Source organism: Spea bombifrons, chromosome 5 (genome assembly GCF_027358695.1).
Source record: "Spea bombifrons isolate aSpeBom1 chromosome 5, aSpeBom1.2.pri, whole genome shotgun sequence".
Taxonomy (NCBI): Eukaryota; Metazoa; Chordata; class Amphibia; order Anura; family Pelobatidae; genus Spea; species Spea bombifrons.
Genome location: NC_071091.1, coordinates 40,092,853 through 40,106,745, shown reverse-complemented (window position 1 = coordinate 40,106,745; position 13,893 = coordinate 40,092,853). Strand labels below are relative to the sequence as shown.

The following is a 13,893-nucleotide window of genomic DNA, read 5'->3' as shown; positions in this document are numbered from 1 at the left end:
AAGCACTTCCCTCTTTCTACTGCTAATATCTCTCCCTATACAACCAATCAATCTGCTAGCATTTCCTGCCTTTAAATCCTCTGAAATGATTACCCCTAAATCCTTTTCCTCACACGTTGAGGTTAGGGCAGTATCAAATATTCTATACTCTGCCCTTGGGTTTTTATGCCCTAGATGCATTACTTTGCATTTATCCACTTTAAATGTCAGTTGCCACAGCTCTGACCATTTTCCCAGTTTACCTAAATTATTTGCCATTTGGCTTATCCAGGGATGAAGGAGCCAACTACAGCTCTGCTCACAACAACCAGGCAGCGCGATAGCCTGTTGCTTTGTCTCTGCACTTATTTGTAAACTATAAAGTTCTCTTTCTCAGGTCTGAAGCAATACCTGAGGAAGAGAAGAAAATTTTTGAAAGCTTGTCTTTTAAGTACTATGTTAATCCAATAAAAAAAATGTATCATTGCATACTGCAATACTGTTTTGACTGTGGTATCTCCGCTATGTATAGTTCCTAGAGTCACCACTGCTTCTGTAAGTATATCATACGCAAATAGATAAAAGAACCCTATAAAAACTTAATTACTGGACTACACAGTGTACAAGAAGATGTCCTGATCCTCTTCACCAACAAAAAATGGTAATTAAAATCTTAGGGGGAGGACTTTTTTAAAACATATTCCTGTAAATGTTATATTAGGATGCATTAAAAACCTAAAAAGTACAGTACCTGACCCCTCCAAAGAAATACTTCAGATGGTTGTAAGAGACGTGTTAGCTATTCCACTGTTCTGCTGTAGAGTGATGTTATTTCCTGCTTTTCATTTTAAGCCTTCCCTCCCTGTATTTCTTCTGATGTAAAAACGGGGAATTAGTTTTTGAAGTTTCACTTTCCATTTCTTGCTCTGAGATCAAGTCCTTGTAATGCACCACATGACACATACAAACACAACTTAAACGGACGAAAAGTATTCTTTTAGCTCAAATTCTATATTGTGCATATTTTCAGAGCTATGAATATTGTATTTTATTAATCAAAAATTATGTGTAGTTTGGCTATTTGGATTACTACATAAATAAAGCAATTTAAAGCTTATTTTTAACCCCTTCAGTCCCAGTGGTTTTTTGTACCTCAAGTCCCAGAGCAATTTTGCCATTTTTGTGGTATGTTGGTTCAGCGCTTATTCTCCTTTCCTGTGAATAGTGTACAATATATATATTGTTATTTTTTCAAGGAGAGAGAGGGCTTTCTTTGATACCATAGTTAGATAATTAGCTGAAAATTAAGGATGAGAAATTTAGTAAAAACTAGTGAAAATGTAAAAAAAAAAAAAAAAAAAAAGTGTGCATTATGTTTTACAAAGCCGTAGAATTTTAAAATTAGGTATGATGGGATTGCAACTCAATAAACAAATAAACCAAAAATACCCACAAAAGTATATATTTCTGTAAAGCAGACAACCGAAACTAACCTATCAGGGGTATTTGGGCACTCTTCATGCAGCCTTTTGGCCATCAATCACTGTTAAAGGTGGCCACAGAAATTATTTCCTATGTTTTTTTCACCAAAACTTTTTAGTGTTTTGTAGGATTCGTAGATTTTTTGGCAAAGGGTGTTTTACGGCAGAGAAATCCAGCCTAAATTGTTCAGCCGCTTCTCCTAATTACGGAAATACCCCACATGCATAGTGCATTTTTCTGGACATTACATGGCACCAATTGGTCCATGTGCGTTATAGATACCAAACATGACATTTTCACATTTTCCTTTAGATGCCCTATGCTTCATTTGGGCCTGTTTAGCACCCCCCCCTAGTTATAAATACCCCCATAAAAGTATATATTTCTGTAAAGCAGACAACCCAGAGTATCTCATCAGGACAATTTTTATGCGACCATTTGGCCAGCAATCACTGCCAAAATCCCTGTGGCAATAATTTCCTCCACTTTTTTCACCGACACTTCTGTGTTGCTTAGATTTTTTTGCACAGGGTAAGTGCACGGCAGAGAAATACAGCCTAACTGATTCCCCACATGCATAAGTTTTTTATGCATATGGTTATTTATGGTTTTTTTTGGAATTTGCAGGACAAAAACATATGGAATTGTGCCAATTGAAAATACCCCCCTTTACCCCTTGTGGGTCACCCTAACGCAACGTAAAATTATACATATATATATATATATATATATATATGTAATAATCTAACCTGTTATGGTAGATCATGAAACACTCATCGATGCAGAGTCCTGGCAAAGAGGGACAGGAAGTGCAGTGGTACCTGGAGTCCTTCCTAATACCCTTTTTTGTAACAGACTGTGCAAGAAAAATGCCTGCAGGTAAGATGCAGGACATTCTCTTCTTGCACATTTATGAAGTGCGCACCGACGCAGCACGCCCGCGACAATTACCAGCCACTGACTACTGGTGTGTAGTCGGGGCAGCTGGAAGGAGGTGCGGTTAGCAGCGGGGGTTGTCTGCGTCTACCCGCTGCCCCGACTACACACCTGGAAGTCAGACGCACCGGTAAGTTTTGGGGGGGTGTTAAATGGGGGGCATAAGGCATTTCTGTAGGCAGAGCACTCTATGATATGCCTTTTAACACCCTTAATGCCACGCTGCCTCCAGATATGCGCTTTAACCCTCTATACGCCTGAAATGCCTTATACCTCCCTATATGCCACTCTGCCCCATAATATGCCTTTTAACCCCCTAAATGCCAGAGTGGCATATAGGGGTATATGGCATTTCTGGAGGCAGAGTGGCACATAGGGGGTCAAAGGCATATCATGGGGCACAGTGGCATATAGAGGGTTAAAAGGCATATCATGGGGCACAGTGGCATATAGGGGTATAAGGCATTTCTGGGGCAAAGTGTCAAGCCTGGGGGCAGATGTGCATAACTGGGGTGCAGGTTGGAAAATAAAAGGAAATAAAAATATAAAAAAATTTTTTCTCAATCATAGCTTTTATTTAAAAAAAAAATAGTTTACATAGTTTACATGAATTAACGTTTACTAGTAAAACTTTTTTCCTATAGGGTCGTCTTATATTCAGGCTTTTTTTTTCCTAAATTAATATTCAGATTTTGGGGGGTCGTCTTATAATCGAGCAAATACGGTATATATACACACACACGTATGAACAGACATATATCTACATATGGAATAATATATCTTAATAATAATTTTTGTAACAATATTGACACAATCATAACAGGAAATAAAACAATGTACATAATAACACGAAACCATACGTCATATTGCTTATTAACAATTTCCTCCTACGCTTCTCAGTTTCGTTTCTTTGTTTAGGGTGCAACCAAATGTTAGTGTCATGTGAGCTGATCTATAATATCAAAGGTCTTTAAAGTAAGATAAGTAAGAGAGCCAGGAGACATAATTGACTCACATAGTATTGTTGTTTACATGAAATCATTTTAACTAAAGAAACAAAAATAACTAGTCCGGCCCTGGTGGGATGGAAATGATGGTTGTACAAAGACATAGCAAAAGTCCTTTAAAAAACAACTTTGTTCTGTAAATGTGAAGAAACGTAAAACAACTTTGGTCCTTGAGGGGATAGAAAAAAGAATGGCTTAAAAACTTTATTCTGTGTTAAAGATGCATTCATGACAGTTTTTCTATAAATTTGTATTTATTAATAAGACCATAATAATAAAAAATGTTAATGAAGTTTAATTAATTTGGCTTTATAGTCTCTAGTTTATTTTTATTGTGAGGTGTATTAGAGTATTGGATTGATCTTTCAGCTGGTTGGTAAGCAGGTCAACTGTTTTGCAGATCTTAGGCTGTTCATCTTCTAGTATAGCCACGCGGTCCCCAATATGGCGTATGTCATTTTGTATTTCCGCCAAACTCACATGGATCCCTTGCGTAGCTCTGGCTATAATAGCGGCGATATCATCCTTTGTAGGCAAGGAATCAATCTTCTCCTGCCAATTTAGACTCGGCGAGTATGGGAAGGATGGTTGTGGATCTCGGGAGTCGTCTGCGTCCACATCGCTAAGGGCACTGGCTGGCAAGGATGGAGGCCTGTGAGGAGAGTCGCGGGAATCGTGGTCCGAGGATGCCGCGAAATAAGAGCGAACCGAGGTAAGTGTCGGTTTTTGTTTTGACCCCGAAGGGGGTGTTGTTGGATCTATTATTTTTGCCCATAATGGAATGTAACCGGTGAACTGAAGCATAAAGTCGGGCTAGGTGCGCTGGAGCTCTGGACTTAAGCGTCCATCTTGGTTGCCAGTTGGCCACGCCCCCCCATTGGCATAGTTTTAACACGCCTATCCAAAAGCATACAAGATAGACTTATATTTCCAAGGCCTGTGTGTAAGAAAAAGGGAGAGCTCATAAATGTTACTTCTCCTCAGACTTGCTTCCTAGTTTATTTTTATTAACTATTTTTTTCACGTCTATGATGTGTTGGTTATTGTAGCTATTTTTTTGTCATAAAAATATTTATTCATACGCGTTTAGTTGCAATGTTCTCCTCTGCCATATAGTGAACCCACACAAGTTAAATATTGTTTTTTTTTTAAGGACACGAGGGGCTTTTTTTTACCATATCATCTAATTTCCTATAAAAAATGTTTTTTTATCACACAAATTATACTTCAGGTGTGAATTTAAAGCTCCTTTGTCATTGGTAAAACCACACCCAATACATGTTCAGCAACATCTGCCGAGTACAGTGATACCAACCATGCGTGGGTTTGTCTGGTTGTTTGGGAGGTAAAATGTCACATTTGGGAAGTGCGCATTTTTTGACGAGGAAATTTTACATAAGGTCCTTCTGCCACCATGTCCTATTTGGGACATCTTTGAAGCTGGTCAGCTCACCCTATCAAATCATATATATTTTTTAAAACTAGACACCCCACGGAATTTCAAACGCTGGTATTTTAATCCTATCTATGCACTTATTTTACCCCCAGCCTTTGTCAAAATTTGTGGTGGTATTTTTTTGAGACATGGGCCCAGTAAAGTAATCTGTCAAAATTCCAAGTCTGAAAACTAAAATGTGCATGTTCTACAACACTTGGAAATGCAGAAGGTGCTGGTGAGGAATAAACTGTATGGGACATATGCCCCAATCAGATTCCCTGCGCTGTCTACGTTTTAAAAATATATAGTTTTATGCAGTTAAATCTGTTAAACTTCCATGTTTGAAAACTGTAATGCGCATTTTCCAATTTTGAACCAGCAGGCCTAAAAAAACATGCCCTACACATACATGTGGGGTATTCCTGTTACTTGGGGGCTCTTTCTTAATACATGGTAAACCAGCCCTGGTCCTGAACGGGTTAAGCTGAGTGTTGAAACCTGCGACTAGGGGGTATTTAATACGTCTGTTTATTTTTCTCTGAAAAACACCTTTTATTTTCTCTAAATGCTATCATTCACCTCAGTAGAACACAGCAGTGCCTCACAACTGTCCCGCTTTGTAGGGTACAGTCCTGACTTTGGTATGCTGTCACAAGCTCTACCTCTGTTACACTTTTTGAGACAGAGCTCCACATTATTTGGGACCACAATCCTGCAGACAAACTTTCATTTTCTAAGGCACTAGAAAATGCATACCGCGCATGCGCAGGATTGTGCACATGTCCAGTAGTGCCAATGGTTTTAGTAGAAATTGGGAGATATGCACAGCTATAGCTCCACTTTATCTGTTAGAACCTGTGACTGTACTAGGTGCCATTGATCTATGATATATCTCAGGGGTTTGTTGGAAAAACACTTTTTATTTCCCATCCTATCCTGTCATTCCCTAGGACACATCTACAATTCCACCTAATCTGACTCCCAGAACACGTGACTGTACTAGAGGGGTATATGTACTAAAGATCTATACGATATCTCTTAAGGTTTTATAAAGGTTCACTTTTTCTTCTCCTTTCTATTACAGTCTATGGGCATTGCCCTCCGGTATAGTCTATGAGCACTCCATTTCGTCATTCGTTTCAGTATGTCCCGAACTGAGTTCTTCACAGACACCACCCTGCTGATGCAAAAACCACAGAACCAAGTGGTTGTTGCAACCACGTTTTCACGACATAAATGTGCATCCATACGGCCATGAACAAGTTAATAACATAGCGCTGAAACTTTCGGTTTAACCCATCAGTGACTGCCTTCATGTAACATTCCCTGAAAGATGACGAACGGCGCACGATCCTTAATTCTACGAAGAGTACCTTCAGTGCTGTTTCTTAGGTCGCTCTTTATTATCCCCGTCTCTTTGCGCACAGGGAACACAAGCGCCACCACTAATAGCCCCGCCCATTTCATGACAGCGCCTGTCAGAAACAATACTGAGGCCGGCCTCGGCCGGCTGTCTGCGAGTGACGTTATCGCACTCATGCGGCTGCGTTAAGCGTTCGTGCAGAGGCGCCAAATCTTTTGTGATCAATAAAAGCGCTTAAGCAAAATTAAAAAAAAAAAAAAAGTTGTTTATGGTGATGTTTACGGATGTAATGGCTGCGAACCATTAGATGTCGAAGCGGACCCTTCCTTCTCCGGAGTAGTTGGAGGCTAGGTTTCATTTAGTAGTGTTTGCGCAGACCGGCTGGTGTCTTGTAGGCCTGTGGTAAACATGCCGCTAACGGCCGGTGTAATTCGTCGGCTGGACGAGACAGTAGTCAACCGGATCGCCGCAGGGGAGGTCATCCAGCGACCCGCCAATGCGATCAAGGAGATGATGGAGAACTGGTAACTCAATCACATTACGAGCTATCTAAATGCCCGAGTTGTAGTGGCTTTATGGTACAGGCAAAGCTAATTACACAAAATTGCGCCATGCTGCGTTATGAGGAATGTCAACACTTCATTAATTTGCTTTTCAGCCATCCATTTAACCCCTTCGAGACAAAGGCTGATTTTACTTTTTGTACCCTTTGTGACAATGGCCTTTTTAACATTTCTGCACTGCTTGTGTTTAGCTGTAATTTTCTTCTTTCCCGTTTACTGAACCCACACACATTAGATATTGTTTTTTTCAGGACAAGAAGGGCTTTCTTTAGATGACATTGTTTTGATTGTATCATATTATTTACTGTTAAAAAAATTATAAAATATGGTGAAAAATTTAGAAAAAAATGACTAACTCATCTATAAAAGGTAATGAAAAAACCTGCTAAATAGATTCTACTATTTGTCCTGTGTTTAGAAATACCCAATGTTTTTATGTTTTTTTGCTTTTTTCTACCCATTATGGGGCAATAAGTACAGGTAGCGTTTTGCTATTTCAAAGCCATTTTTTCCAAATCTGGTAATTCTTCCCCCCATGTGCCATTTTGGGTATCTTTGAACCCGGCCAATGCATTTTACCCCATCAAGTCATATATTTTTGAAAACTAGACAGCCCAGGGTATTCCAAATGCTAGTATTTTAACTCTTTCCATGCACCATATCTACCACCAGTCTTTGTCAAACTTTATGGTAGTCATTTTTTTGCATTTGTTTTGTCATACACATTTTACTTCAGGTATGAATTAAAATATTCTTGTTTATGTCACTATCACAAAACACCCCAATATGTGTTCAGCAACATCTCCTGAGTACAGCGATACCTCACATGAATGATTTTGCCTGGCTGTTTGGGGGCAAAAGGGCCACATTTGGGGCATGCGCTTTTTTCAATGTTGAACTTTGGCATTTGGGGATCCACTGCCCATGCCCTATTTGGTACATCTTTGAGCCGGGCCATTTCAGTGTGCCCAATAAACCCATATATTTTTGAAAACTAGACACCCCAGGGTATTTCAAATGCTAGTATTTTAACTCTTTCCATGCACCATATCTACCACCAGTCTTTGTCAAACTTTGTGGTAGTCATTTGTTTGCATTTGGTTTTCCACACACATTTTAATTCAGGTATGAATTAAAATGTTCTCGTATATGTCACTATCACAAAACACCCCAATATGTGTTCAGCAACATCTCCTGAGTACAGCGATACCTCACATGAATGATTTTGCCTGGCTGTTTTGGGGCAAAAGGGCCACATTTGGGGAATGCGCTTTTTTCAATGTTGAACTTTGGCATTTGGGATCCACTGCCCATGCCCTATTTGGTACATCTTTGAGCCGGGCCATTTCAGTGTGCCCAACAAAACCATATATTTTTCAAAACTAGACACCACAGGGTATTTTAAATGCTGGTATTTTAACTCTTTGCATGCACACATTTTACCACCAGCATTTTTTCAAAGTTTGCAGTAATATTTTTGTGTGTGTATTTTTCCCACACACACCTACTTTATGTATGAATTTACAGCTCCTGGTATATGCCGCTGTCACACGACACCCCATAATGTGTTCAGCAACATCTCCTGAGTGCAGTGATACCCCACATGCATGGGTGTGTCATTTTTTGGGGGAACTAAAAGGCCACATTTGGTACGTGTGCATTTTTCTAATTGGAAATTAGATGTGTGGCCATCCTTCCCCCCGTGTTAATTGGGACGTTGTTGAACCTGGCCCATTCAATTTACCCCATCAAATCATACATTTTTTAAAAGTAGACACCCCACGGGCATTTAATATGCCAGTATTTTAACTCTTTCCATGCGAGAATTGTTTTAAGCTAATATGCTAATTTTAGGACTTTCTCACAAAAATATATTTTTTATATATATATTTTTTTTTTATTATTATTTTTTTTTAAAAAAATTTTAACATTTTTTTTCAACTTGGAGGTTCCCCTGATAGTGACATCAGTGGGAAATGATTTTTACATTTTACTGTTTTTTTACTATTTTTTTCTAATTATTATTAATTTTATTTTATTTTTTAATTTATTTTTACTAATCACACTGTGATTAGAAAGCTGGGCTCCATTGACTTGCATGGTGAATGCAGTACCTGTGTTCAACCTGCAAGTGGAGCCAAAGTTCTCTAGATGGTCTGGACCATCTAGCGAACTTTTAAAATTTGTGGTTCCTGTTACAGGGCGGCGGCCATCTTCCTTGATGGCGAAGATTGCCGGCAGCTGCGGCTGTGACCGCCCATCAAAAGGTTAGTGTTTGGTGTCGCTGGATGCCTCCTGATCGAGGCATTCCAGCGACACCATTTAAGTTTAGGAGGCGATCGTCGATCGCCTCCTAAACGCTTTTAAAACGGGCGTCCGCCGCCATACAAAGTATGGCGGATGTTGACGCCCCGTGGAGGGGCCAGAGATGGCCCCTTCGTGCCGATCGCGGCGTTGCTGAATGCCTCGAGTTCGAGGCATTCAGCAACGCTTTTTGGGTGCAGAAAGCGATAGTAGATCGCTTTCTGCACCCGTTTAAAGACGTGCCGGTCCTGGCACGTCAATTGTCGTAAAGCACATGCTTTTCCGTGCCAGGACCGGCAATTGTCATTAAGGGGTTAAATCAGTGAGCCGCTTTATGACATTCAAAGGGAAAGTGTCAAGTCAATCTTTGTTTGGTAACTATTTTCGCGATGCTTAAATGTTCGTTTATTGGATTCTGTATCTGAGCTGAGAGGATGATAGATACATTGAACAGCATTCCATCAAAAGTGGTAGAGACTAATACAGTAAAGGAATTTAAACATGCGTGGGCTAGACATAAATCTGTCCTAAATCTGAGTGAGACAAGACTGATTGATTATGGTTTCGCTCTTTACATCGGGCGGCAGGCAAGCAAGCAGACTGGATAGCCCGAATGGCTAATCTGCTTTAAATTCAATGTTTCTATGGGTCATCATTTCTCATGAATTCCCCGTCTTAAAATTCTTTCCCTTCACCCAGACCAATAAATGGTGGCTGATCTACAACCGGTAGATCAATGGTTGAGACAAGATGATGCAAACGATGGGTGCTCCCACTATTGCTATATTACAGATTAAAAATACAATTTTAAAAGAATTGTGCTGGGTTTTTTGTCAACCATTCTGATGCATATTAGCGATTAAACACCCTGGCTCCTTGTCATACTTCTTTGTGGTAGTAAATAAAAATAGAATGACTTAAAAACATAGCTGGACACACTTTCTAATGAGAACAAACAAAGTGTAAGTGTTTGTAGTACTGATTTTTGAGAGCTGAACTTTTGCAGGCAGTGGGGTTTGAGGGCCAGTTGGGGAGATCATCTGATGTCCCCTGACCGACCCAGGGAGGTGGAAAGTCCATAACCATTTGTCCTATGACTGCTTCTGTCTGGCCTCCTCTCGATGCTCAGCTACAGCCCGTCACATGGTGGCTCTTTGGGTAGCCACAACACTGGATTAGGATACCTGAAATGTTTGGGGAGGAGGTTAGGGTCCTCTTAGGCTTTCCTGTAAAGCCTCCTCTCAGATTGAGGTTTGTCATTGAAAATATCACGATTGATAAAAATGGCAGCCTCTATGTCTTTATATAAAGGAAGTTGATTGGAGCAAAATAATTTTTTAAAACAAAATTAGTGCTAATGAAATTTCCATAGGACATATGCTTTAATAATACTATTCCTAATTGTGTACATATGCAATTACATATACATTTTTATCTGTAAACAGTAACACAGGTTTATTTAGTGTATAACCCCTTCGCTAGCAATGACGTACCTGGTACATCGCCAGTTAAAAACAGTACCGGGATGGTTGGTCTACATGCACGGATACGGCAGAATAGTAAAGGCAGCGCTTGGAACCACTACCTTTTGCCTCTGTTTACTGCCGTTCTCCTTCTCGCAGTGATTGTGAGCTGGAGAGAGACAGAGAGCAGTAAGAAACAGTGATTCAAAAACTCAGGTTTAAAAGAAGAAGAAAAAAAATTCCACTTTTTTTATTTTGGGAAAAAACAAATGGAGCCTAAGGGTCATATTTTATATATGTACTTTTTAAAAAATGTATATTTTGTAGTTACTGGGGTTTAGGGTTAGGTGTAGGCATAGGTAGGGAAATGTAAAATTATATAGGTATATAGAGTGTTTTTGTTTTGTATTTTCCCCATGTATACTTCTTACTTATAAAACACGTGATGATTGTGATATATTTAGGACAGGTTTGATAGAATCCTGACTCTGTCACAGGTTGCTGCATCATTGGGGATGATGAATTCTGTCCACTTGCATTATCGATTTTATTTTTTCTTATCTTGTTCTCTTTTCCCTTATTCATGAATCGTTATTAAAACAAAAAAAACCTTTATGTAAGTAAAGGTGCAATTGCTGGATTTTATATTTAACATTTTTTTTGCCAATCTTGTTTATTACAGTATAGATGCAAAGTCAACAAGCATCCAGGTGACTGTTAAAGAAGGTGGAATGAAATTAATCCAGATTCAAGACAATGGATGTGGAATAAGGGTGAGCTCTTTATTCCTTTAGAATTGAATTTAGTTTGTATTGTTGCTTGTAGCATGCTATGTGGAGGCCACTGTAAATTGTGTGCAATTTATGTAGCTGTCATGCAAACCAAGTTCTTAAAATAGACTTTCCAGTCGCTTCGTTTGTGAATTTTATTTATATGCAGATCGGAGTTCATTTTGCATGGAGTCCTGTGCTTCATACGTCATACAAATAAATCAGTAGGCCCAGACTTGCCATTTGGCACATCAGGCAGCTGGCTAGCATCTCTCAATACACACCTGATCTGCCACTCCAGCAGCATATTGGGTGCTACAATGTTCCAGCTGATATGAGCGGCCAACATGCTATGTGAGCATCACCCACACCATATATGGCCTCCAGCCTTAAAGTGCCAAGGTTGCATTGTTGTCCCCATTCTGGCCCTGAAAATCAGTGCCAACTCATTTCAAAGACGGTTAAAGTGGACTTGCATAGACTGCATGCCAGCTTACTTCTCCTTTTGGATGAGATAGCCATTACCAAGTATGTGAGTTGAGTTTTCATTAAAGTCATGTATTTGTAGAAGCAGATGGTGCATAATAAAATTAAATCTTGTTAATAGTAAAAATATATATGAGATTTACATCTTGTTTCGCCTAATTAGTTGAAATATCCACACTAATTTCATATGTAGAAATACAATACATGCTGCAGACGTGAAGTTTTTTTTTTTTTTTTACCAAAAATATAATAAAACACAGGAACCATGTAAAATGTTTAGTTGTAGGAATTAGGGATTCCTATTTCATGTATTAATACAAGTGCTATTGAAAAGTCTAATTTGTTCCCTGCTTGTTTTACTGATCTGATAATTTGTTTGAAATGTTTTTTTTTCTTTTGTGTGTTTCTCCCTTTCTTATTCTTCTAATGAAATTTGTGACTCGCAGTATGAACAAAACTTTCAGCTTTTTGAACCGCAAACTCGCTTTTCTTTGTAGAAAGAAGACTTGGATATCGTGTGTGAGCGATTTACCACAAGCAAACTTCAATCCTTCGAAGACTTGTCTAACATTGCTACTTATGGATTTCGAGGCGAAGTAAGTTCTAACTGGTTGCACAGGAAGCATTTTTACAGACATGCATATAATTATTTTAAAGTTGCTGGTGTTACCCTCTATTACGGGGGCGTCCAACATGCACCTCAAGGTGTCCAATTGTGGTGTGTTACTTACTTTTAATAAAAGTGTGGTTAACACACCAAAACTGGACAAAAAAATACAATAACAATATTAATTTATATATGATTGTTGACAGCAATCCCACTCCTGTCATGCCCAGCCAACCAGTACATGCTGGAATCTGGGTATGCCTGAGATTGCTGTTAACAATTATTTATATATATATATATATATATATATAACATTGTTATTAAATTAAAGGTGGGGGGGGGTTTCGATTTCAGCTAAGTGAACCCTGAATTTTCGGTTTTGGTCCAGAATTTTCATTTCGGTGTATCCCTAGGATAAATAGGGATATCTTACTTATCCATTTTTACTTATCCAGAATCCTGAATTTGTAGTCACGAAACTTTCTAGGCCCAGAAATCAGTGAGAGGAAAAGTTGTCATTTACTTTATTTTAATCTGCATATTTTATTAAAGGCCATATTTTCTCACAGTGAAAAATGAGTGCGGACCTCGCACGTATACAGTTCTGATGAAGTGGCCCACTGCAGAAAAACTTGGACACCCCTGCTCTATTAACTAGAGGACAGGATATCCCTTGCAGGGATCCCAGGGAGGAAAGTGAGAAACCATGTTTCTCACTCTCCTCACATGCTGAAAAACAAAACAAAGAAAAGAGAAAAAAAAAGGTTAGTGATTTAAAAAAAAAATCACTAAAATAATACAATAAGTGCAGGCTAAAGTGATGTCACTGGCATTAATAAGATGTTCAAGAGGTCCCTAAGAGGACCTCTAGCCATTTAAAAATATATATATATAATATATAAATAAATAAATATATATATATATATATATATATATATATATATATATATATTGATATTGTGACACAATACCCCTTCACTTGGTACTCTGTCCTGGAATTTTTTACTCACACATAGTCTTCCAGGCTGCAGAGACGGCTCAGACACGAGGAGGGTAAAATAAAATGCTGGGCCTGTTTTTACTTTTCACCACAGGCATAACAGAAAAAATAAACAAATCAAAACAAAAGCCTTGCTCTTGTGAGCACTAACTAACCTAACTGCAGTTAGACGGCTTATCCGTTCCCAACAAACAAAATAACATTGTATGCAATAATTGCAGCGCTCAGTAGCTTAGCAGCTCTCTCCCTCTCTCAAAGGGAGCCAAATGATCTCTTGCTGCATGGCATGAGTGGCATTTTGCTGCTCCTCTCTGAGCATTTGATGAGCTTCAGCTTGAGCTAATGTGGCTTGCCTGATCATAGCCTCTGTGTTTTCTTTTTGGGCTAGCACCAGTTGCTGTAGTGCAGCGAAATTCTCCTGCTATATAGTATTAGTCTCAGCTGCCCTTTTGTTAGTTTCTTGCTGCACCGTGGTGCACTGGATAAGTGCTTTAA

General features: G+C 39.0%; 2 protein-coding genes across 2 annotated transcripts in view; one reads left to right on the top strand and one right to left on the bottom strand.

Annotated features, from left to right (window-relative positions):
* Positions 1 to 811, bottom strand: part of TRANK1 (tetratricopeptide repeat and ankyrin repeat containing 1) — an 80,424-nt gene extending 79,613 nt beyond the window's left edge. The window contains exon 1 of the mRNA XM_053468276.1: positions 731 to 811. The gene's annotated coding sequence lies outside the window, so the exon portion shown is untranslated. The remainder of the gene's footprint in view (positions 1 to 730) is intronic.
* Positions 812 to 6,314: 5,503 nt separating this feature from the next.
* The window catches only part of MLH1 (mutL homolog 1), a 77,409-nt gene continuing 69,830 nt past the window's right edge, over positions 6,315 to 13,893 (top strand). The window contains exons 1-3 of the mRNA XM_053468277.1: positions 6,315 to 6,729; positions 11,218 to 11,308; positions 12,289 to 12,387. Coding sequence (XP_053324252.1) covers positions 6,614 to 6,729; positions 11,218 to 11,308; positions 12,289 to 12,387 — 306 coding nt within the window. The 5' untranslated portion in view covers positions 6,315 to 6,613. The remainder of the gene's footprint in view (positions 6,730 to 11,217; positions 11,309 to 12,288; positions 12,388 to 13,893) is intronic.